Source organism: Amaranthus tricolor, chromosome 13 (genome assembly GCF_026212465.1).
Source record: "Amaranthus tricolor cultivar Red isolate AtriRed21 chromosome 13, ASM2621246v1, whole genome shotgun sequence".
NCBI lineage: Eukaryota > Viridiplantae > Streptophyta > Magnoliopsida > Caryophyllales > Amaranthaceae > Amaranthus > Amaranthus tricolor.
In genome coordinates this window covers 17,282,756-17,307,971 of record NC_080059.1, presented here as the reverse complement: position 1 = coordinate 17,307,971, position 25,216 = coordinate 17,282,756, and the positions used below count along the sequence as shown (strand labels likewise).

At 34.5% G+C, this 25,216-nt stretch overlaps 3 protein-coding genes across 7 annotated transcripts; all 3 read left to right on the top strand.

The window, feature by feature from the left end:
• Positions 1–219: 219 nt before the first annotated feature.
• On the top strand, positions 220–9,676 carry LOC130797455 (probable alpha-amylase 2). Of its 4 annotated transcripts, none has more exons than XM_057660038.1 (13): positions 220–467; positions 1,763–1,845; positions 2,375–2,408; positions 3,688–3,725; positions 4,482–4,608; positions 4,864–5,090; positions 5,793–5,938; positions 6,038–6,150; positions 7,628–7,716; positions 7,912–8,034; positions 8,391–8,426; positions 8,607–8,705; positions 8,809–9,676. In XM_057660038.1, the coding sequence occupies exons 2-13, from the start codon at positions 1,831–1,833 to the stop codon at positions 9,001–9,003; spliced, it is 1,242 nt and encodes a 413-aa protein (XP_057516021.1). In that variant the 5' UTR covers positions 220–467; positions 1,763–1,830; the 3' UTR covers positions 9,004–9,676. The 4 variants fall into 4 exon arrangements, with proteins under 4 accessions (XP_057516021.1, XP_057516019.1, XP_057516020.1 ...); XM_057660036.1 differs by having other exon boundaries at positions 220–847; XM_057660037.1 differs by having other exon boundaries at positions 220–994.
• A 6,516-nt stretch (positions 9,677–16,192) lies between these two features.
• Positions 16,193–20,580, top strand: LOC130797453 (thioredoxin-like 4, chloroplastic). Of its 2 annotated transcripts, XM_057660034.1 has the most exons (4): positions 16,193–16,370; positions 16,538–17,159; positions 17,321–17,374; positions 20,206–20,580. In XM_057660034.1, exons 2-4 carry the CDS (start codon positions 16,701–16,703, stop codon positions 20,332–20,334), a joined length of 642 nt encoding a protein of 213 aa, XP_057516017.1. In that variant the 5' UTR covers positions 16,193–16,370; positions 16,538–16,700; the 3' UTR covers positions 20,335–20,580. The 2 variants fall into 2 exon arrangements, with proteins under 2 accessions (XP_057516017.1, XP_057516018.1); XM_057660035.1 differs by lacking the exon at positions 16,193–16,370 and having other exon boundaries at positions 16,383–17,159.
• Positions 20,581–21,549: 969 nt separating this feature from the next.
• Positions 21,550–24,425, top strand: LOC130797452 (protein FAR1-RELATED SEQUENCE 2-like). Its single transcript, XM_057660033.1, has 2 exons — positions 21,550–22,487; positions 22,570–24,425. Exons 1-2 carry the CDS (start codon positions 22,046–22,048, stop codon positions 22,971–22,973), a joined length of 846 nt encoding a protein of 281 aa, XP_057516016.1. The 5' UTR covers positions 21,550–22,045; the 3' UTR covers positions 22,974–24,425.
• Positions 24,426–25,216: the final 791 nt, after the last annotated feature.

Below are 25,216 nucleotides of genomic sequence, written 5' to 3'. Positions count from 1 at the left end.
TTGAGGTATTTTAAATCAATGATCAATAATTGACAATATTATTTAAAAAATTAATAAAATAGTGGAAGCCTAGAGAGACAAATAAGAGTATAACATTTTCTTGGAAAATAGTAGAAAATTTTTATCCGTTACTTTTGTTAACCAATAATGGGGATTCTTCGCCAGCAACAAATTTTTAGCCGTCCATATGAACAAATGTTATTATCACTCACAAATAATCAACTACAATAATTCCAAGTTTCCAGATCCTTAACTTTTAAGTTTTAATAATGCTATCCAATTTCAACACCATCAATGGTCAATCTTAAATCCCCTTCATATATGGCCTTTAATTATGAATAACATACTGAAATTGGCCCCAAGTATATGAAAAGTTATGGAATTTCAACTCCCAAAAGCTAGTTTTTTCTAAGAATGCTTTAACCTTTATTGGAAACCAACTGTTCGATAAAATTCCTCTGTGAGATGTAAGTGTGCCCATTTCTGGAATTTATTCAAATTCACCGTATAACTTTATTTATGTTGTATTGAGAGTTGTGGGTTAAAGATAAAATCCGAACTTTAGGTGAAAAGATGTAAAATCTTCCATATTATAATTATGTTACGGGGAGTCTAGAGCATGTGAGTAATTATGTTACGTTGACAGAGGAATGAACAAGTTTTGTGATTTAAGGAGTAAAATAATTTGTATTGCATTATAATTGAATTCTTAGGGTGGGCCAACCTGTGCCTACATACTATAAATAGAAGTACTTTTCAATAAATTAAGGGGCATATGATTGTATGAATAAAATGAAATAGGCAAGAGTTACATCAGATTATATATAGTTGAAGAGCACATTTCTGGGTTAGTCTCTTTATCTCTGCTCGAGTTATGTTTTGATTTTCAATTATTATTGTAATAGAATCAGTTTTTAAGTGAAGTGGAAGTTGAGAGCTTTGTTCTTATTACCTAAATTATCTTATGTTCAGCGTATGTGCAAGTTGAGAACTTGTAAGAGACCGATCTCTATCATCTTGTGTAAAAATGGAAGTCTAATGGGATCTTCAATACTTCATTGTTTACAAATAAGGTTGAGTGAGTTTGGTTTTCTAGGATCTGTCCACCCCGACTTATATTCTATTCTATCAAGTTTCTTTGACCTAACATTCTATAAGTGTCCTTGTTACTTCAACTCTCACATTCTTAGAACTTTATATAAGTCCTATTAAGTCAATTTAATTTTTTCAGTTTTACCAAGTTATGCTCAGTTCAGTTCTTCTAAGTCTATATCAGTTCTAATTGGTTGAAAAGAACAAGTCCTTGGTGCTATACTACTAGCAAGAATGGCTATAGATTCTTCATTCTCCATATTATTGAGTTTTAAGCGTGTACATATTCCGATTACCTTTGATGTCAAAAGCAATTTACAAGCATTTTATCAGTTCGAATTCAGTTGTTGTTGTCACATAACCCTTAGCTCCCAAGCTCACATCATCGTGGACATTTCATATCTCTATCATAGTTGTATAATCATCTTTGTGTATTCCCTACGGCCCTACCATCACTTAGTTATTTAAAAGGAGTGTTGTGAAATATCCATTGGTAGCATATTAGGAGGTAACACATTTTCCCAAACATCTTAGAATAGTATATGTGACTTTTAACTCGGAGTTGAAATTATTCACTAATTCTTCTGATAAGCTTTTTTGATTCATTTTTTGTAGCTTTTATTTTTGTTCCCTTTTAATTTTGTATCTTTTCTTATGACTTTGCTTACAGGATTACTTGCTAAATATTTGAACCAGTTCATTAGCAACACCGATTTCACTGTTATTGATTAAATTAGTATGGGTTATATGCATGTAGGTTTTATTCTATTCTTTTTAAACCTTATTGTCTCCAATATTGTTAGAACTTCAATTCCTCCCTTATATATTGAGGGTGTTTGGAAGATGATTGTTGGTATTGACTGTTGGCTGTTTTAGTTGGCTTGTTTGACCAGTTGAAAGTGTTGGCTTTATTGTTGGCTTTTAAGCTAGTTGAATAAGGTAGTTGTTTAAGGAGATGTTTGGTAAAATGATGTATTAGATGTTGGTTGTTTATTAAGGAAAAAGCGGGTCTACAAGATAAAAGCCAATGAAAAAAGCCTACCAAGTTAAGTTTTTCATTTTGGCTTAAAAGCCAGTTTTTAATCTGGTTGAAAAGCCATTTACCAAACACGTTTTTGGCTTTTTGACCAAGCAAAACCAAAAATCAAAAGTGAATCAAAAAGCCAACCCAAAAGTCATTTACCTTAAGTATGGCCATGTGTCGTTGTTTGGATAAATAAAGTTTTTCGTTTACCACATTTTGGACTAATCTTTGTCTTCTTTGTTTTTTTTCAAATTTTAGGACTTTGATGAAAATGTTCAGGCGACTGATGTTGGTATAAACCTTTTTTATATAACTTAATCTCCTGCATATATGAGTTAATAAGCTTCTTGCAGAATTGTAAATCTTGTGATTAGGGTCGTGATAATCGGAACTGATCTTGAACACCCTAGATCAATGCTAGACTGCTTTGAATAGAAAATATGAAATTAAATGAAAATTGAGAAAATTAAGTGCAAGAACATGAAATCAAAGCATTAATCAATGACACAAGATTTACAAAGGTTCACTCATTGTGGGTTGCATCCTTCATTGGTCCTAGATTGCTTTTATTGATTGATAATAATGAAGTTCAAGAACTCAACAACAATGGAGAAATACATTAGAATGTGGAGATCTCTCTAATATTTGTGTTTGGTTTAAGCGTTAACATAGATCAATAAATTATGATGAGGATTGCATACAATTTTGGGGTATTTAGGGTGTATTTCTAATGATTAACCCCAACAAATTCCGTTGTAAAAAACAAAACAAGGCATGAACTGGGCACATGCTCATCCCATGTGCTCGTTCAAGCACTCAACTCAGAATCTTGGAGAATCTTCAGGTCCAAATCAGCTCGTTGGAGCAGATATGCTCATTTGAGCAGGCTACCTCTCCAATCTCACTGCGTTGTTCTGATCCTTTTGCTTGTTCAAGCAACTTCCATGCTTGTCTGTGCGAACCTTCTTCCAGCCTTGATGTATCTTTATTAGAGCCTATGCTACATTCACGAGTCAAAGCATGACTCAAGACATTTATATAACAATATATGACAATATTAATCAACATGGCAATTGAAATTTTCCTTTTTTTTTTTCTGGACAAGTCTGCTTGAGTGAGCTCGGATTTTTAAGGTTCAATTACCAGTAATTCTAAATTCAAATCATCACTTCTTTCAGTTCATCAGAAATCTCGTTTTTCAAAATTATAAAGGATTGGTTTGATTGCATCCACTTGGAAGAATGGGTCATCAGTTCATGATCTAGATTGCAGAACAAATGCTGATACATTCACTAAGATGTGGCAAGCTTGAAATTTTTGAGTTGTCAATTTGAAGTTACAGTACTGTGGGAAGGTGCTGTAAAATTTGATGGCAGATATATTACCTATTGTCATGTTCAACTTCAGCAATTTTCGTAACATTTGTAACCATTTGATGTACTAGCAGCATTAATGATCTGTTGCAATCACTTGTTATTTTAGTCACTTGCTTTAGTAAAGATGTTCAATAATGTCCATTCTTAAGTTCAATCTCTTTGTTCTGAGCCAATTCATGTTGGATCATTTTGTAGGTGCAGCAATTAGAAAAGGAAGAGAAATCATTCTTCAGGTACGGCTCATAAGTTCCTTGCTGAGTTGCTGTTTAAAGGAAAAAATACTTTTTGCTTTTCATCTAATCAGTTCATTTTTGCTCCTTTATGTTTTTATATTAGTAGAAGTAACTCATTCAAGGTCATATCTTGGATTGAGGGTAAGTTTTGAGATTCATTTTACTTTTTGGATAGTTGCTAAAGTCACTATTATTTGTGAATTGTATCCCTGACATAAGTGACACTCTTATGTAAATGAGAGTACTCAAAAGAGCATATGAACGGGAAAATCACTCACAAGGGAAAGTTGGTAAAGAATCATCTAGAAGGGATATTGTTAGTTGTTATTATCACAAGTCTGTTTTGATGAGTGGAGAGTTTGTTATCGAGAGTTTTTTATTTCTTGCATAGAGATATCTCCTCATATCACTGAATCTATGAAGAAGGGGAGGAGGGAATGAAGGAAGGAGGCTTGTATTGAGAAAATAGTGTGTTACACTTCGGGAGCCCAAGTATGGTTGTAATACTCATCTATCATACTACATATTGCAATGCCATTCTAATGCTTTTACATTACATTTTTGCAATGTTTTCACTATAAAACTACCCTCACCCCTAACAAACACCCTTGCCCCACCACTGAACTTCACAGTTCGTTCATTACATACGCACTCCCCAAAAGATTGTTCTTATTCTGATTAAAAGCTTAGGATCTTTTAGATGTCAAACATCATTAGCCAAACCATTCTACTTTATGATTTTTGAAATGCTTACAGGCTTTCAATTGGGAATCTCACAAACATGACTGGTGGGGGAACTTAGAAAGAAAGATATATGATATCTCCAAATCTGGATTCACGTCTGTGTGGCTGCCTCCTCCATCTCAATCCTTGTCTCCTGAAGGTAAAAGGATATGAAGTTTCCGTGTGGCCTATTTGGATATTTGGAGTTCATTTGTCATTTTGAATTTGAGCAAAATCACATGTTTGCTTACTCTAGAATTTGCAATTTATGTATTGAAAATATAGAATTTAGTTTTGGGATTTGAATTGAAATATATGAATCCAAACACTATCTCATAGAATTTGGAAGGTTTCAATGTACTTAGATTGAGGTTATATCATATGAATAGAGCCTCAAAGATTCATTGATTTGTAGGTTATCTGCCACAGAATCTATATGCTCTTGATTCTGCATATGGTTCTGAACACCTACTGAAGGCTTTACTTCAGAAAATGAGGCAGCACAGAGTCAGACCCATGGCTGACATAGTAGTCAACCATCGTGTTGGGACTACCACTGGCCATGGAGGAATGTACAACCGCTTTGATGGTATTGCATTGCCATGGGACGAACATGCTATTACATCTTGTACTGGTGGATTGGTAAGTTATGCAGTCAATCACATTATATTTCCAATGTTGATCACTATTTCTTCATCAGTTTTACAAAGTAGCTGTGCTTTAACATCTCTGTTTTGCTTATTCTTAAAACAATGCTTTTACTCTTCCACTACAAACAATTTAATTCTATCTCATGCATGTTTACTTCAAGAATTATAATGGGATGCAGTAGTTATATATCAATTTGTGGAACTGTAACTGTACATGTGGGGCAAAGTTGTGGTAAAATGAAATCTAACCTGTTATTTCAAATTGCTATAGATAAAAATGTATTATGAGTTAAAGAATCTTCTCTACGAAACATGCATTAATCAATGAAATGCAAGTGAAAATATGTGTCAAGATTTATTAAATTTTATGTTTTCCAACTGGTTTACTCAAAGTGGAAGAAGACACCATCAAACATACAACAGCGTTCCATTACCCCAGTCTAGGAAGGATTCGACAGGTTGAATGTATGCAACCTTAGGTATCCTTGTAAATTTTGAGAAGTGTACATGATTTATTGAGTCATTTTATTATAGTGCAGTATAAATTGACCAAAGGACTATAAAACTTTGACTCCATTGAGAATGGACTTGTATCTAATCATTGATGGCCATACATTATACTTTCTTTTGGTAAATTTGATATGCTGATTGCCAGTTGCTTATATGATGGTTTTACTTCTTTTTGATGTTTCAGGGCAATCAGAGTACTGGTGAAAACTTTAATGGTGTGCCAAATGTTGACCATACTCAACCATTTGTTCGAAAAGATATTACAGAATGGCTGAGGTGGCTGAGGAACAAGGTGGGCTTCCAAGATTTTCGGTTTGACTTTGCAAGAGGGTAACGTATCATGTTCAAACTTTAAACATTTGTTGATCTGATTTTAGTTTTGGTGCATGACATGAACTAATTTTTTTTTTCTTTTCTTTTCTTGGATAGGTATGCCGCAAAATATGTAAAGGATTACATAGAAGGTGCCAAACCAGTATTTTCTGTTGGCGAATATTGGGATTCTTGTAGTTACCAAAATGGCCGTCTGGCCTACAATCAAGGTATGCATATGTCGAATCTCAACTAAAAATTTCATGTGTACTTGGAGCAAAGTGTTTGGCATTGTAATTATCCTTAGTATACTACATGAGCATTGATTTTTCTTTTGTACTTGAAAACACAAGGCACAAATAACCGGGAATGTCAAAACAACTAACAAAACCTAACCGATTGAGGTAGCCATGTTAGACTGTAGCTAACATATAGAGCATTGAGAATACGTAAGGGTTATGTGACATAGCTGCGAATTAGGTACCTTGATTTAGTGATTAGCAAGGATATAACGTTACATGAACACTTATTAAAAACTTCTTTTATGCTATGTTTGGGAACAATGATTACTTTCCATCATTGTTTTAAAATCAGGTAAAGTTGAGAATTTAAGAATGACGTTCCAAAACCTTGTCATTTGCAAATTCTTCCTTTATGATTGATTGAAATCTACAATTTAAAATGAATTACTTGTTTTCAAACACAACTTTATGAAAATTTGCGAGGCAAGGTACATTGGAGCAACTGTTGCATCAAAATATAACCAGATTTAGCAAGTTCACTGCCATTGATCCAACCTTCTAAAAGAGAGTTAGATCTCCATTTGAGATAATGCAAACTATAGTACTATACAAATAATTTTCTTTGACTATATTGGAGTGGCTTTTGAAAGAACTAACAAACTGCTGAATATATCAAGTACTTTGATTTCCTACATATTTGACTTTGAATATTTTATAAAATCTTACATTTGTTCTACCCGATATCCTGAATCATCTTTGTTTTTGGATATAACATCTTTTAATTTGATATAGAAGTATTGCAGGCGCTGACCTGTTTGGTTGACACATACATTTTACAGCAAAACTACTGATGTCATTTCAATATGAAGTAGTTAATTATACTGGTAAATGGTTAATATTCATACCATAATGCATGATAAGTAGACAAAGATTTGGTTGGCAGATGATTTTCCATTGGAGTTAACTTCTCAAACACAAGGTGGAAGAGTGGATGCTTCAAAGTTCTAGGCTAGAAATGCTTGTCATTGTTCTGTTTTCTGTTTTGACAATTGTGTTTATCATTTATTTCTTAAGGGTGGACAAAATTCTGTGTAAAGCTTTGTGCACCTCGGATTTAGTAGAGAATGTGTTGACTGTTGAGGACTATCTAAATTTTTTTCTTGTTACGGGGAAAGTATACATGGCCATGCATGCTCCAGACTCTATTTTGACCTTTTTTAATTTCTAAGGGCGACATGGGTATTCTCTGTACAAACAGAATTTTGAATCTTTAATAATAATTTTGAAGCCTAATGAACCTCTTAGTACTATCATGATTTCTGGAATTCATGTTGATGTTAAGGAAAACTATTCACAAACAAATTTGTGCTCTTTGGTGTCAACTAGATATCTGGTATGCGTTATGATTCTAAAATGGCGAGACTCATGTACATTTTTTAAGAAGAGGATGTTTTGTCATCTACAGACAGTCATAGACAACGGATTATCAACTGGATTGATGCTACAGGGCAACTGGCAAGTGCATTTGACTTCACAACCAAAGGAATCTTGCAGGTATATTGCAAAGTTACTGCTATGTATCCTGAATGCTGGAGATATAGGCATGTCTCTCTCTGATTGGAAAATCTGAATCAAAAACTTTATTCCTTACATTGTTCAGTTTTGCAGTTAGCTGTTGAAATCTCTCTTCCATGACGAAATGTAACAGGAAATCAGAAAGTGTTTAATTGTTGTTACCTTGAATACCAGGAAGCTGTTAAGGGAGAATACTGGCGTCTTCGAGATGCCCAGGGGAAGCCACCTGGTGTAATGGGATGGTGGCCTTCAAGGGCTGTTACATTTCTGGATAATCATGACACTGGCTCTACACAGGTAATCCCTCACTCTAGATTGATGCTATGATAAGTAAACTGTTTACGCGTTAAAAGTAAATTATGCTTTTTGTTCATGACCTTTTGGAGTGTTTTTGGAGAAGTTTCAGCATTAACAGTAGGACTGTGGTTAGAATAATTTGTCAAGAACTTGGATTCTTCATGGCCAAATCCAATTTATTAGTCTCCTTTCTGTTGATTGTATCGAGGTTTATGAATGAAATACTAGTTCTACGCGTTAAAAGTAAATAGCTTATTGTCGAATCATTCGTTTTTGTCAAACATTTTTGACACTTAATATATGTAATATTTGTACCCAACAAACATGCTAATTGCATTACAAATTTCTTTCTGCAGTCTCACTGGCCATTCCCTGGAAATCACATTATGGAGGTATCAACTTGCTTTTATCTGTTACTAATCCCACAAATACTGCTAATCTGTGTTGATTGTGGTCTGATCTTTGTCCCTGGTTAAATCTTTGTGGCCGTTGAACTACTGCGAATCGACATCCAAGTGAGTTCTATTCTGAATTTTTCGAGCGCATGTTGATACATATTGAATACGTTGCAGGGCTATGCATATATCCTTACACATCCAGGAATACCAACCGTGTTCTATGACCATTTCTATGACTGGGGTACCTCCATCCATGACCAAATAATGAAGCTGGTACGATGCTAGGATTTAATCTATTTTACATGCAGTGCGCATATCTTATTCGAGTAATATGTTAATTAATGTATTCGTACACCTTCTGTATCTACTTTTCCAGATCAATATCAGGAAGAAACACAATATACATAGTAGATCGTGTATTAGAATAATTGAAGCTCAAACAAATCTGTACGCCGCAATCATAGGAGATAAGGTAATTATGAAGATTGGAGACGGTTCATGGTGCCCTGCTGGACACGAATGGAAGCTGGCAACTTGCGGCCATAGATACGCTGTGTGGATTAAGGAATAAGCAGAACTAATCTAAAAAGCTCAAATCTGAATTATTGGACTATCTTCTTATACATCAATTCATGAATAAAATTACAAAAATGCATAGAAATCTTCTGTTTCTTGATTTTTAACAACCAAGGTGGGTCAAGCACTACTTTAGTATATTCTGCCCAAACTTTTCTCTTTTTCTTGTACATCTCATATCTTCTTTTAACCTTCCACTAGTGGAAAAAACCTCGTTTGCTGCGGTTTTTTGGCCATTTTTTGCTGCGGTTTTGGCCCCCAACAATAGTGATAGCAGCAAATGTCCTACTTTAAATGTTGCGGTTAAGAACCGCAGCAAATAAAGGCATTATTTGCTGCGGTCAGAGGCAAAAACCGCAGCAAATAAAGAGGGGTATTTGCTGCGGTCAGAGGCAAAACCACAGCAAATAAGTTGTCTTAGCAAAGTACCCCATTGATGAGTTTGTCTTAGCAGATGCTTATTTGGAAAATAGAACTTTCAATTGAATGAACTTCAAGAATTTCCCCATATGTTAAAAATAAATTTTCAGGTTCAATTGCCACAAAATATTCATGATTTTTAACTAAATCATGTTCACTCATGTCATCAATCATACAGTTAATCAAATCACCATCCATATGAATAATGCCTTTAGAACCCAACTTACTTTTTGTACATGAATTTATGTGATCGACATTTAAAGAATCTTGTGTATAAATTTTTAAATCACACTTTGCTAATTCTTGAATGGTATTTACTTCGATCATGCTATCGAACATCTCTAATGCAATCACATAACATTTGCTTCGTCACATACTACAATAAATTCTCAATTATCACTATCATGTTGGCAATTATGATCAAGAATTGGTTCATTACACCATTCACACAATCCTTTATCCCAACTACCAAAACATTCATCTTTCAAAAGTTTTTTAAAAGATTTAATAATCTTCTTTTGTTTGGCTTCTTCAAGTTGTGGGATAATTGGTTCTTCAAATTGTATGGTTTTGTAAAACTCTTCACTCTTCATCTTTAAAACCACTAAAAGAAATCTCTAGTTTGGGAAAAAAACTCTAAGAACTCAAATGACTATGGCAATGCCTTTTCACAAATAGATTGTGTGCAATTTGATTGTAGTAGTTAATGTCAAGAAATAAATGTTTCAATAGGATAAAGAAAGAAAAAGAATGGAAGAGAAATATTGGTGCCAAGGAAAGGGCTCTCGATACCAATGATATGGTTGTTGAATCTCAAGCAACCATGTTAATTGGAAAGAGATGGAGAAGAGAAAAAATTTAGAAAAGGAGAAGTAGATCGTTTTATTTCATTATATTTCATAAACTCTAATACACCTTTATGTCCCCTTTTATAGTACTAAGAGTCTAAAACACCAACATCCACTTATAACTAATTACAATCTTACTACTAAATATACCTATAACAGTATGTATATAGAAGGATCTACAAAAAAAAAAAAAAAAAAAAAAAAAAAAAAAAAAAAAAAAACCATTAAGTAAAAAAAATAATAAGCTTTGCAAATTTCATGCGGTAGACAAATCTTTTTTTAATCCACGTGGTGATCTTGACCTTCTAATTTTTCTATGCGGTAGACAAAAGGAAAGTTTTTTTTTTTTTTTAGCTTTATGTTATTTTACCCGACGTAATGACACATTTTTCAAAAAAAAAAAACGTTATGATCACCCTGACCAATCACATATATCGATCATCATTATCATCATCATCATACCCAGTGTATCCCGCTCATAAAAAAGCTATGGTCAGGGTCTGGGGAGGAAAGAAAGATGGCAGTTCATACTTATAGAGGAGAGGGCGATCAAAGAGTCCCTCAGCTCAAGAAGGGTCTTTAAAAGAGAGAGAAACCCGATAACTACCCAAAAGACTGCAACTTACAACCCACGTTGACCATAAATAGTAATCAAATAACTAAATATACACAATATATAGAATACGTATAAATAACTAAAAATAAAGATAAAAGTAAGGAAGGTGGTAAAGAGCGATAAGTAAAGGCAAAGAACAATAAGTGGGTAAGAGGGACATGTTTAGTTATCTAAGACGTGGATAAGGCGCCGCCAACTGCCCCTATCCCTGGTCAAGTCCTTAGAGAGGTGCAGTCGTGCAGGTCACTTTTAATCAGCTCCTCCTACGTTCTCCTAGGTCTTCCTCGACTTCTCTTGTCCGCCACTATGGTGCATTCGATCTTTCTCACTGGGGCGTCATGAGTCTTTCTCTAGAGCTGTTCAAAAGTGACCCGACTCGAAAATCCGAACCAAAACCGAAAGTAAACGACCTGAAAATGTGTTCTTTTTTTTTTTGGTTTATCGAACTGACAGTACCCGAACCGAAATTGTACCCGAACCGGTTGACAACCGAAAATGGGAAAGCTGAACCCGAGCTGTAACCGATTTTTGTAACCAACACATAACCGTTAACCGAGATTACCCGAACCTAATAATGACCGACCCGAGTCATATTTGACCCGAATCATGCTCGAAACCGAATTCTATCCGGTTAAAACTGACTTTACCCAAACGAAATTTAGATCGAACTGTTGTAAACCGGAACAAATGTTTTAACATAGAAGTATGATAGACTCATATTCAATCATCTTATTTGTTAATCTAATAAAGTGTTAGATATTTTAATAAATTAAATTTTATAAATACATGGTTTCCTATATTTAGAGTTAATAATCAATGGTCAATGTTTATTTAACTACTTTTAATCGAATTAGATGAATATTGATAGAACTTTATAATTTTAATTTCCGGTCAAACAAGTAAAATTAACAAAGTAATAATGATTACTAATTGATTTGCAGTTTAAACTATTTTGCTTTCATCGAACCTGATCTGTACCCGACAAAATTGAACCAATTAGTAATCGATGACATCCCGAGACCGATTGGCACTCGATACGAACTTCAACCGACACTGAACTGATACTAACCCGATAGCTTGAATAACCGATCTCCAACCGAACTGTGACTAACCGACTCGATCCGAGTGTGACCCGTTGTAACATACAGCTGAAAAATAACCGATCCGAAATGCAACCGAACTGAATGATACCCGTCCGAAACCGATCCGATCACCCGAATGAACACCTCTAACTGCCTCCATTAATCTCCCCATTACTCTGAATAAGCAATCCCAAATATTTGAACTTGGACGTACATGCAACAACTTCTCCCCCTAATATGGTCACTTCTGGCTCCCCTATTGATTCTGTCCCACTGAAGTCTCATCGCAAGTATTCTATTTTCGTACGGCGTATGCGTAACCCCTTGCCCTCCAAGGCTTTCCTCCACTCTTCCAATTTACTATTAGCCTCCTCCTTAGTTTTTGCAGCCAAAACTATATCGTCAGCGAAGAGCATGCAACGTGGTGCGGTCTCCCAGATGGATTTAGAGATTTCCTCCATAATGACCATAAAAATGAAAGGAATTAGTGTTGATTCCTAATGAAATCCCACTTTAATTAGGATAGACTTTATCATACCCACTAGTGTATGAATGTTAGTTAAAACTCTGTCATACATGTCTTGTATTACCTCAATGTAGCTTTGTGAAACAACTCTATTCTTGAGGCTACCCCAAACTATGCCTCGTGGTATGCTATCATACGCTTTCTCCAAGTCAATGAACACCAGATGCAAATCCTTCTTTCGTTCCCATTACTTTTCCATCAGTCTCCTCAAAAGATGAATTGCCTCGATGGTTGATCTTCGCGGCATGAATCCGAATTAGTTCTGTCTAATCACCGTCTCTCATCTAATTCTATTCTCAATCACTCTTTCCCACAGTTTCATTGTGTGGCTTAGAAGTTTGATTCCTCTATAGTTCCTGGATACTTGTGCATCGCCCTTGTTCTTAAACAGTGGGATAATTATGCTAACCCTCTATTCTTGTGGCATCATATTAGACCTCAAGATGGAATTAAAGAGTTTAGTAAGCCAATGAATGTCCTCTTGTCCTAAACCCCTCCATACCTCAATCAGAATGTTATCAATTCCAACTGCCTTAAATCCCCCCATTTTTAAGAGCTTCTTCTACTTCCGTCGTGGTAATATCACTAATAGACCCATAAACCTGTGTTCTTTGGATGTCCGAAGTTTTTCAACTTTCCTCCTTTAGACCCCTAGTCTCGTTGAGCAGTTGGGAAAAATATTGATACCATCTCATTTTGATGTCCTCTTGTCTAAGGAGTAGTCGTCCACTCTCATCCTTAATGTACTTCACTGTCCCTAAGTTTTTCCTCTGTCTAGATCTGGCTTTTGCCAACTTAAAAATATCCGTCTCCCCCCCTTTGGTATCAAGCTTTTGATAAAAGGTTTCAAACGCACGACCTTTTTGCCTCCGCTACTGCTTTCTTTGCCACCTGTTTTGGTTCTTTATACCTCTCTTTCTTAAGTATCCTACCTTCCTCCTCCATACAAGCCATAAGCTCTTTGAATCTCCTATTTTTGTCCTTTATCTTCTTTTGCAGCTCTTCGTTCTACCACCACGACTCTTTGTACACCTTTGGTTTCCCTGTTAACACCCCTAACGTCTCCTTTGCCACCTTACGAATGGTTTTCGCTATAGTCATCCACATTTGATTTGCATTTTTTGATATACTTAGATAACCCGACGTCTTGATCTTGGTTGACAAGGTTGCGACCATATCCCCTTTACGTCTACCCCAGATGATCGTTTGCCTGACCTTTATCTTATCCTTGGCCATCTTTCTCCTCATACGAAACACTAATACTAATAACCTATATTGGGTGTGCTTCTCTGTACCAAGCACGACCTTACAGTCCAGGCACAGGCTCTGATCGTCCTTTTATACTAAATAGAAGTCAATTTATGTTGCATGTCCACCACTTTTGTACGTTATCAAGTGCTCGTCCTTCTTTCTAAAGATGGAGTTTGCTATAATCAACTCCTGTGCTAATGCAAACTCAAGAAAGATCTCTCCACTCTCGTTCCTTACACCATAGCCAAAACCGCCATGAACTGAGTTATAATTAACTACCTCCTTACCTAAGCGTCCATTAAAGTCTCTACCTATAAAAACTTTTTGATCAGCAGGGATGGTATCTATAAGGTCACCCAAGTTATCCCAAAACTCTTGTTTCACTTGCTCATCTAGCCCAACTTGCGGAAAAAGTAGATATCCAGTCTAAATAAGTACTTAATTTAACCAAAAACTTAACATTTTGTCTACCACATGGAAAAAGTGAAAGCTGAAGGTCACCACATGAATTCAAAAAAACATTTGTGAAAAAACCAAAAACTTAGGGTCACCATGTGAAATTTCTCTAAAATTTATTTTTCAGAGTACACAATTCATTTCATATGGGGTGCATGTATTTTTTACATTTTAATTTTTGTAAATAAAAAAAATTTCACTAAAAATATGTATCTCAAACACTAAATATGTACTCTTTCAAAATATGCTCTCCTAAAGGTTGAATATTTACCCTTGAGTTTTAATTTTTACCACATTAAATGTTTTACATGATCCGCTTTTTGTGTGTGCGCGTATCACTAATGGTACATACGACGGTCAATGAGGACATTCCTTGGTGATCAAGGCTTTGGATGGCTACAAGGCAGTCATGAAATATAAATAACCTTATATCCTCCACTTCAAAAGTATTTGAAATTAGCGTCTACTCTTTTGATATTCTCAATAATTTGTAAAACTAGCATTTATTCTCCGTGTATTTATTCTTGTAATAAAGAACATTCATCAAGAACTCATACCAAAAATAAACTCTAGTAAAATTTTTCCAAATTAAGGCCATTATGTACTTGAAATTATAGTTTCTAAGTACTCTATTTTCATACTCACTGACATAAGCATCAGAACAGACCCCTAGAGTTAATCTTCGGGCCATTCTAACACTTATCACTTGTGTAGACTAGATTTTCGAAGTAGGCTTATTGTAAGAAGGGTCTGATAGCAAAATCCTTGAGGATCAAAAATCACCATTTTTTAAGATCATTTCATATTTTTATTCATTTTAAGTATCAAAGACGACTAAAATCATGATTTAACAATAAATTTGACATCCATCATAGATTAATCAAAAATCTACCTAATTAAAAAATTAGAACGATGTTATCCTTGAACACCCTTGCATCACACGACAATTTCATCCATCCAACTCAACATATATATGTTCCCAATTAAATCATTTGAGCACATGATCAATAACAAAAGTCCTTTAATATTCATTATTAAAATATCCCTCTCAAATAAAATCATAAACTTATTCATTTAAATGTTTTAAAAAATATGACATTTTTTAAATTTCTTTAAATTACGTTTTCTGATACAGAAATCATATTGGATCAACTTTCAAATCTATCAAAGCGATGCATACATGTACTACAATATTAATGTCTCCCAAAAATATATCTTTTTGAACTTTTATAAAACATTAGCTTAATATAAAAAAAATTAAAAATATTTTTCCATATTTTATTTAACCTTAAAAAACTATTAATAAATATGATTTTGTATGGAAACTAAAATTGATACTCCATATTTAAATCCAATAAAAACTAAACCTTTTTAAAAAATTACAATTTTTAGTTAATATAAATAATGTAATAATTTCAATTCAATTCTCAATTAAGATATAAAACCTAATATGCGACCACCTTGCATACATAAAAAGATAAAAATAAAAATATATTTTAAAGCGTGATTTAATGATAAATTTTAAATTTGCTATTTTGAATTAAATTAATTTCATCTTTAATAATAAATGTCTCGAGGGCATTTATAAGCATTTGCCTACTTAAGCGTGATTTTTTGTAATATAGAGATGTGTTTTATATATGGTTTAAATTGTTTAATTAATATTTTTTTGTGTTTTAGTTGATTTAAAAACCAATTTTTGCACTATTAATTATTTTATTAATATTTTATATATTACGGCTAGTGCATTGGAAAAAACCACATTGTCATGTGATATTATTTAATTATTTATTCGTCTCGCCGTATATTTTCATAATCTAAATTTTTTATAGTTTTTAATTATATATAACTTCAAATACAAATAAACCGAAAAATTTACAAAAAATTGTCTGAAAATAATTAAAAAAACAAAAACTTACGAAATTACGAGAATATGACCTCTCTATTATTCTGAGTTCAAGTTTCTTTTACAAGACTAGGTAGTTTATTTTACAAAAAATGGCAGATTTTGACACAATCGGGTTCTAAACAATATGGAAAAAAAGGAAAAAGGAGACAAGAAATGGATAAGGCTATCTATGTATCACTCCTTACAAACTCTATCTTGTGGCGGGAACTCCATTCTCAATATCACCAATCCATATATTATACACAACTGCCCAGGTTTGTTACTTTTACTTTTCTCTTTTAATAAAATTGCTTTTTTTTTTTCATTCAATTTAATCCCTTTTTATTTATAGAATTGGTTTAGCAATATTTTACTTGCCGAATTTCATGATTCAATTACAAGTACCCTCATATCAGATCCTTAAAATGGTACCATCTTGCAGATCATACTCGAAGACCTTTTTATGAAGAACAAATTTGGTAGTATGCGCTTCTTTTAAGCTAAAGATGTTGGGGCTAAATTTATTAGAAATGTTATGATTATTGTATGATATAAATAAAGTATAAGTACACCAGTAATTTCATACTATTAGTTAGGTCAGGATCATGTCAACAATGTCATCCACATTGGGTGGATGTTGTAAATCACCAATTCATCTGGGGGGATACTGTAGAGGACAATTGGTATTTAGAACTTCTTTAATGCCCATTTTTAGAACCAGAAATCCAATGATTATTTCTAAAGGAATTCTGAGTTTAGGTTCCCTGATTAATGACTCGAGTGTAAGGAAGCAGTCATTAATGTCTGTCGCGGGTGAAAATGGAGGAGATTTACTTGAGGAAGACGAAGATGATGAGCTCTGTCCTGTCGAGTGTGTTCGAGAATTTAAGACGGATGATGAATTCCTTAAGATTTTAGAGAAGGCTAAGACTACAAATGCATTGGTTGTGGTCGACTTTTATCGAAATTCATGTGGTAGTTGCAAGTACATTGAGCAAGGATTTGCTAAGCTTTGCAAAGCTTCTGGTGATGATGACGTTCCTGTCATATTTTTGAAGCATAATGTAAGAATCATCACTCCATCTGATCACAATTTATTGGATAATTGTCTTAACATGTTTTAATTGTGAATGAATATTGGTTGAAAGAGTGATCAATAAGGATCATTGGTATAAGAAATTGGAAGTTGATAAGATTATTGATTTGTGTCATGTGTTGAATGCAGGTGATTGATGAGTATGATGAGCAATCAGAGGTTGCTGATAGACTGCGCATCAAGGTTAATAGTTCATTTGCTCTACTCTTTGCATTCTGTTTGTGTATTTCTGTTCTATGACTGTTTTTGTTGCATCGACTGCATTTTGCAATTCATGCATCTCAATGTTGCCTTTCTTTGAAGTTAGCCTAGCTACGAAAACATTCTATCTTTGGCCTTTCACATACACATAATAACTCTAAATCTTCATGATCGTTTATAAATCTGGACTTGTACATGTACTTTGTTAATGAAAGCATTCTAAGTATCTTCAACCATCTACTCCTTGAGACTTTTGGTCGTCTTTCCAAGTTTGCCTCTAAACTTCTCTGATCTGCCCTTTAGAAGCGCTTGAGTAAAATTGTTAGCCAACTAATCTTTCCCTTCAATCTCAATTAGCTTAACTTCACTGTTATTTTGAGTTTCTCTGATAAAATGATAATTGACTTTAAAATGTTTTGTCTTGCGATGAAAGATAGGATTCTTAGATATTGCTATTGCAAAATCACTATCACAATGGATAGTTGTAGCTCCTTCTTGAGCTTCACCAATATCTGACATTATCTTTCTTAGCCATATTGCTTGATTAAGAGATTTACAAGTTGCAATGTATTTTTCTTCTACTATAGATTAGGCTATTGTATCTTGCTGATGAGATGACCAAGAAAATACTCATTTTCCTAATGTAAAATTGTATCCTGAATGGCTCTTCATAACATTAAGAGACCCTTCTCAATCACTATCTGTGAAACCAACTACTCTTGGAATAGTAGTCATGATCTAAAACTAAATATCATAGCCAAATGTGTTACCTTCACATGTCTAAGGAGACTGTTTTGATGCTCCTAGTTGAAGTTGGCTATGATTTTTTATAAATCTTGATAAATACTTGTTTCAGCCTTGTTTCAGTAAGATAAAGTAATTTTTGAATCGTTTTCTTCTTGAATTATATAATCCTTGATTGTTGAGATGATAAGGTCATGCATATACAATGAAAGAATTGGAATATCTCCATTCCTATGAGTCTTCACATATAGAATATGCTCACTGACACTTTTCACAAAACCCTTTGAGTGAGATAATCATCAATTCTGTTTACTAGGCCTTTGGAGACTATTTGAGACCATATAAGGCTTTCTTCAACTTCAATATTGTGTCTCCATCCCCTTTACTTCAAATTCTTAGTCTTGCTGAACTTAGATCTCTTCTTTTAGGTACCCATTGAGGAATGCAGATTTGACATACATTTGATGTACCTTGCATTCCTTGAAGCGGATAGCGCTAAGGCTGCTCGAAAAGTATCATGCATTGAGACTACTGCAAATGTCTCATAATAATCGATTTTTTACTGTTGAGAGTAGCCTTTAACAACAAGTCTTGCTTTATATTTCAAAACAGAACCATCTGGTTTAGTCTTGATCTTGTAGATCCATTTTCCTCCTATGGCTTTCTTATGAGGTCGCTTCTCCACAAGTTCCCATGTTGTGTTCGTCAATCATCTAAATCTCTTCTTCCATGGCAACTTTCCATTCTAAATATTGAATTGTTTGCACTAAGGCTTGCCTTTCCATATGCAATCACTTTCGTGGTTATTATTTCTCTTGCAAATTTCACATCGAGAAAACTTATTTTTCTTTTCAGTTGCATTTCCTCCTTTTGCATAACTGGATTTAGAAGAGTTTCTAACTTATTTTGCACTTGTCTTTATTCTTTTTATTCTTTCTTCATGAGCTTTCATTCTGCCTATGAACACTAGAGTTTATATATCCTTTGTGCTTTCTGTCACACTAGCTGCACTATCATATATTTTTGTCACGGTGCTCAAGCTTTTGTCAACAATATATTTGTGACTCTTGTTTAGTAAAATCATTAATGTTTTCTCTAGACTCAATACTCAGATTCCTAAAATTGCTTCTCTAGTTTTGAAGTCGGATGGTCTTGATCTTCCCTTGAAACTCTTTGCAAAGTATCCGTCATGGCATTCTGAAGGATTTGCAAATCACTCTAGTCTTTGATTATCTCCTCCTTAGAAGAGTAGCCTGCTTTGGTGGTTTGCCACCTGCATTATTAGAAAATATGGTTTCAGCCATAGGACCACTTTCCCTTCATTCCACAATTCTCTGGCTCTTAAACTAGTCTTTATTTTGGCACTCTAAAATCCTAATTCTCTCAATTGAATATGAGTATTATATTCTGGTTGTAGGTAAGAAAAGTTATAGATGAAGAAGCCATGTGTTTGGCTTGTTTGTGATACCTCAAATTAAACTTTAAAACAGATTAATAGACTAAAAGAGTGCATCTTATTTTTATGGGAGTCCATATTGCTAGAACTCCATAGTTAAGCTTGCTTGGTGGGAAGCAATTTTAGGATGGGTGACCCTTGGTAGGAAGCAATCTTAGGATGGGTGATCTCCTGCAAGTTTTCCCGTGTCCACACGAGTGAGGTCAAAGTGCGTTGAAAAGACTTGTGTTGGTCTGTAGGGCCAGTCTACAGTCTCTATAGATAGTCATCGGCAGTCCGATAGGTTAGGGTGTTACATTGTTTGTGTTTGCATTTTTTATGGATATATACAGAACTGATGTCTAGAACTTATGGCTCTTTGTTCGAGGGAAGTAACGACTAGAGAGAGGTTTTAAGAGAAGACGGTTAAACTAAAAGAAAAATTGTGTTTGATGTCATAAAATGATAAGTGCTAGATTCCTTTATGCTTACAATGAGCCAGGGACTCATGAAATGATATGAACTTTTCATATATAGTAAAGTTGTTGATGATGTTTTGCTATCAATAGTCATTTAGAAAAATAAATTATTTTCATCAAATGATAAGATTAGAAAAAATTATGTATATATGCAGACAGTGCCTCTATTCCATTTCTACAAAAATGGAGTATTGCTGGAGGCGTTTCCAACCAGAGACAAGGAGAGGATTACAAAGGCAATTTACAAGTATATGTCATGTTCATCTCAAGAGAGTCCAAGCTAGTTTCCTTCAACTAATATTATACTATTTTGTATTATTCTCTATATATCTACAGATTTGGAGATTTTCTTGCAAAATAAAGTCTCTTATATGAAGTTTACTTCAACCAATTGATTGAAGTCGTATTAGATGCCGAATAGTTCAATATATACCTTTTTGATAAACTCGAAAATACTATCAACGATATTGCAATTGTTATAGTGGTTGAACTTGGTTGTCTACAATAAATAATTGACAATCAAGCCCACATGATCCTCTGTATATTTCATAATTCCTTTGCAGGTTATGTTTTGCTTTTCTTCTTTCATCGTCCTTTAAAGATTACTTTGTCATTTTTTTTCTTTCTTCTCTAGACCCTGATCATAATTTTTATAAGCAGGATAACCTAAGAATGATGATGATGAAGCCTGAATGATTCTTGTACAATATCTCAAATGTTGGAACACAATAAGTCCTATATGAGGTGACCTTATGCATGTCTAGTCGTATTAATGCATACGGGAGTTATTAAACATCGCTACCCCTTTTCATTTTATCGTCACCCTCACGAAATTACCAATTTGCCCTTAAAGTTTAAAAAATTACAAAATTCCCACTGGAATTAAAACTTAAATCACACTTAATAACACTATCAACACTTTAATCCCGAAGATTTCTATATATATATATTGAATTTTCAGACACGTTCTTGTATGATGTACGAATTCAAACACGGTACTTTCTCTCTAAAAACTCTTTAAAAACGTTCTTCGGTTTTAAACAAGCTGTAACTTGTAATTGATTAACTATGGCTAATGAAAGCGACTATGAATTGGATCCGGTACGTAAAATTTTCAATTTGAATCGGTGAAAATTTTTTTTCTTAAAAAAAAAAAGTCGCACAAAACCGTCGCACAAAACTGGGCTACTGGACCATGGTTCAGTCGCCCAGTTTTGTATGACTTAAATATTTTTTTTATTTACATTATTATTTTTTTATTTGTTATTATTATTATTATTATTATTATTATTATTATTATTATTATTATTATTATTATTATTATTATTACTATTATTATTATTATTATTATTATTATTATTATTATTATTATTATTATTATTATTGTTATTTTAGTATTAGTATTTTTATTAATTTTTGTTATTATTATTTATATTTTCATTATTAATGTAATTAATTTATATTATTTTGTATTTGAAATTTGTAAGAGTTTGAAAACTTCGAAGACAACGTAGATTACTCCGGTAGATTTGTTACGGATAGCGAATTTGTTTCCTTAGATGAATTACATAGTTGGGCCGATGCGATAGTAATAACAATTGGTTTTCAATTGTCACGTGCTTCTTATAAAATAAAAGAAGGACGTTCTAGAGTTAGTGTGTATTTAAGATGTCACTGCTGTGGTAATATTAGGGGTGGTTTACATAATCTAGATAATATTGCCCGACCTGGTTCTAAAAGTAGAAGTTGCGGGTGTAAATTTTTGATTGTAGCAAGTAGTTGTAAACCAGGAGAAAGACCTTGGACAGTAAGGGTGTGTCCTGGTGAAAAAGGAAGACATAACCACTCGTTCTTAGTGTACAGAGATGGTCATGTAAGGGCGAATAGGATCAATGTAGATATTCGGGAGCACATATGATAGCTTAGTGCAACCGGAATGCAACCGGCCTTTATTATGAATTCTATTAGAGAAAATTTTCCTGGTTTTTTACAAGTATGAATCAGATATATAATATTAGGGAATCAATAAGGAGAGAACAGATGGAGGGTAAGACTCCCCTTCAACACTATCTTTATATGGCCACAGAACTTAATTACATGGTCTGGAAAGACTTGGATAGCGAAAGGGAATTGAGCAGATTATTAGTTGTAAATCCTACCTCTATGCAAATTATACGTACGTGGCCCTATGTTGTGCTGATAGATACAACGTACAAAACAAACAAACAAAAGTGGCCACTGTGTGAAGTGATCGGAATGACGCCAAGGAATCACAACTTCTTGGTTGCGTTCTGTTTGATACGAGATGAGGCAGCTGTGTCGTATTCTTGGGTGTTGCAGGGATTGAGAGATACTTTCGGCACAGCTCAGACTCCTAGCGTCATTGTAACCGATCTAGACGAAGGTTTATCTGCAGCTATTCGTGACGTCTTCCCAGGTAAAAAGGTTTTGTTGATTAATTATTGTCGTTCTATTTATTGAATATGTCTTAATTACGTTCAATGTTGTGTTTAATGTAGATGTGCGGCATTTGTTATGCATTTGGCATATTGCAAACGACGTGGAGAACATGGTGGACAAGTTGTGTGGCGGGAAAAAAAATCAACAAGGGCAAATATTCAAGAAAGGTAGATGGAACCCCTTGGTTCAAAGTTCTACAATCGGCGAATTTGAAGAGAGATGGCAAGTGATCGTGAATACGTGGTCGATTAGGAACAAAAAGGTCGTTCGGTATTTGGCTGGAACATGGATTCCACTTAGAGAGAAATTTGTGCGTGCGTGGACGAATGATTGTTTGCACATGGTTAACCAGACTACCAGCAGAGTTGAAAGCCAACACTCGTCTTTCAAGTATTACCTTGGTAGCGGTAATAGCTCATTCGATACCCTGTTTAAAAGGGCACACGCACAGATTACAAATTAGCAAGCCAGAATCCGACAAGCACTACAAGAATCAATGAATTCTGTAGCAAGGTCGCTGCGACAACATTTCTTTAGACCTTTATATCGCCACGTATCTATCTATGCCTTGGAGCAGCTGCGGCTTGAATATAACCGTATGTTAGAATTGGGTGAATTTGTATTTAACAAATGCGGTTGTGTACTTCAACACACCCATGGATTGTCGTGTGCTTGTTATTTATATATGTCTATCGGTTCACACGGTGCTTTGTATGTGGATGACATTCATCAATTCTGGAGTACTTTGAGGTACATAGAGGTAGGAGATGAAACCAGTGAAGGAGTATAATACGCGAACGCCAATGACAAAGAGTACTTTTAATCTCTGGTCGATGAAGTTCTAAAATCTGATCCTGCAGTTGTACGCTGAATGTCTCAGGTACTTGAGTATGAACTACACCCTGATGATGCCGAAATATCTGAGCCTTACGCAAGTCCACCTAGAAAGGGAAAACCAAGCACAAGCAAAACCATGAGAAGAAATAAAAGTGCATTTAAATATAGCAGATCATCTTCTCGGGGTCGAGGGTCTAGATCTTCATCCCGCGGGAGATCGAGTGGTCGAGAAACCCAATCTTCAATTGGAATTAAGTTTAGTTTCAACTTATTCGGTACATGACTTTCTTTTCCGTTATTTACATTACTTTGTTACAGCTTAATCTTATTAACCTTATTTTCAATTATTGTAGATGATCCAGGAGGTCGTGATTTTTCACAGTTTTCATGGCCTAATCACATCCCATTTGTTATTCCTCCTTACTTGTTTTGACTGGATTGATGTGTTAGGTGATGGTAACTGTGGATTTAGAGCTATGTGTATGGAAATGCAAATAAACAGAGACCAATACCTAAGTTTGTATTTATCCCAGGAGTCGTTAGACGATGCTATAATCAGAATAGGTTCACACGACAATGGACCTGCTCCTTATATTCACTGGATGGATGCACCGATGGCATTGTACTCTGCAGCAACGTTTCTTAACATTGGCATTGCTTATTACGGTTCTGCTGACGGTAACCCGATGTACAACTGTTTGGTTCTTCCGTTAACGAAAGCATCGAGCGTGCATAGTGTAAATAAAGTTATACATATATGTTGAGTGAATGGAAATCATTTTGTTCAACTTTTAATGAACGACGATTCATCCCCACTCCTGCCCATCCATCAACGTTGGAGAATAGTAGTTGGCAATTTTTCCAGACATATTGAAACACATTTCACTACTAGGATTATGCTCTGGAATAATCTATGTGGGCCACGACCACCACCACGTAATAACACCGCTGACGATGCTGTAAATTTAGATAGTCCATAGCTTTACGTGTTGTATAAATAATTATTTAGTTGTATTACAGAAATTATACACGAGATTCAATTTGTAGATAGTCCATAGTTACACTACTGTGTATAGTGATTACTATAGAAAATGTACATTAAATTCTTTGTGTATAGTAACGATTCAAATTAATAAAAGCATTGATGTAAACATGAATTAAATTTAATTTAAATAGCGTTAAGGTAAATCAATAAACGCATTAATGTCAATTAGTTTTAATATAGACTATGAAGGGTCATGCCCCTTAAATGCTTGCCATTTGGCAAATAAATCTTTACAATCATTAAGGTACAACTCTAAGGCATGTCTTTGCCGGGGGTTCATTTCCGCGACAGGAGGTAGTCTCGCCAACGGAGCGAATCGACTGGGCCATTTATTGAGAAACTGAAAAAACAAAAGGAAAAACAGAGTTAACAAGATATACAACAACATACAAATAACACAAAGACATAACAGAAAACAAATACATTTAAAACACTCACGTATTCAGCTCTGTTCTGAGATGGACCAGGACCGGCAGTTAGTCCTTCGCCGGGGACTAAGAACGAGTGCGAGCACACTCTGAACCAGTCAACGTAACTAGGTTCAGCCTCTGATGGAACAGATGCCCGACGAGTGCCTTCTCACCAATGCGGGCACTAAAGGGGAACCTACTCCAGGCCTCGTAGTACACATCCGAAGAAGCAAATGTCACGGAGTAGGTTGTAACACCCCGATATTTTTCCGATATATTTAATGATTTATTAGTAATAGTATTTTATATAAATAAAGTTTTTTAGCACTATAAATAAAGTTGTTATTGATTAATTTTGGGCTTGAGCTTATATACTTTAGTCTTTTTAACAATCTAGCTTTTCGGGCCCAAACC

Coding starts and splice junctions, on each gene's coding strand:
- LOC130797452 (XM_057660033.1), top strand. CDS start 22,046: ATGAATCAGATATATAATATTAGGGAATCAATAAGGAGAGAACAGATG. Junction 22,488..22,569: donor TATTCGTGACGTCTTCCCAG/GTAAAAAGGTTT, acceptor TGTTTAATGTAG/ATGTGCGGCATTTGTTATGC.
- LOC130797453 (XM_057660034.1), top strand. CDS start 16,701: ATGTCAACAATGTCATCCACATTGGGTGGATGTTGTAAATCACCAATT. Junction 17,160..17,320: donor TCATATTTTTGAAGCATAAT/GTAAGAATCATC, acceptor TGTTGAATGCAG/GTGATTGATGAGTATGATGA. Junction 17,375..20,205: donor CTGATAGACTGCGCATCAAG/GTTAATAGTTCA, acceptor GTATATATGCAG/ACAGTGCCTCTATTCCATTT.
- LOC130797455 (XM_057660038.1), top strand. Junction 3,726..4,481: donor GAAGAGAAATCATTCTTCAG/GTACGGCTCATA, acceptor AAATGCTTACAG/GCTTTCAATTGGGAATCTCA. Junction 5,939..6,037: donor CGGTTTGACTTTGCAAGAGG/GTAACGTATCAT, acceptor TTTCTTGGATAG/GTATGCCGCAAAATATGTAA.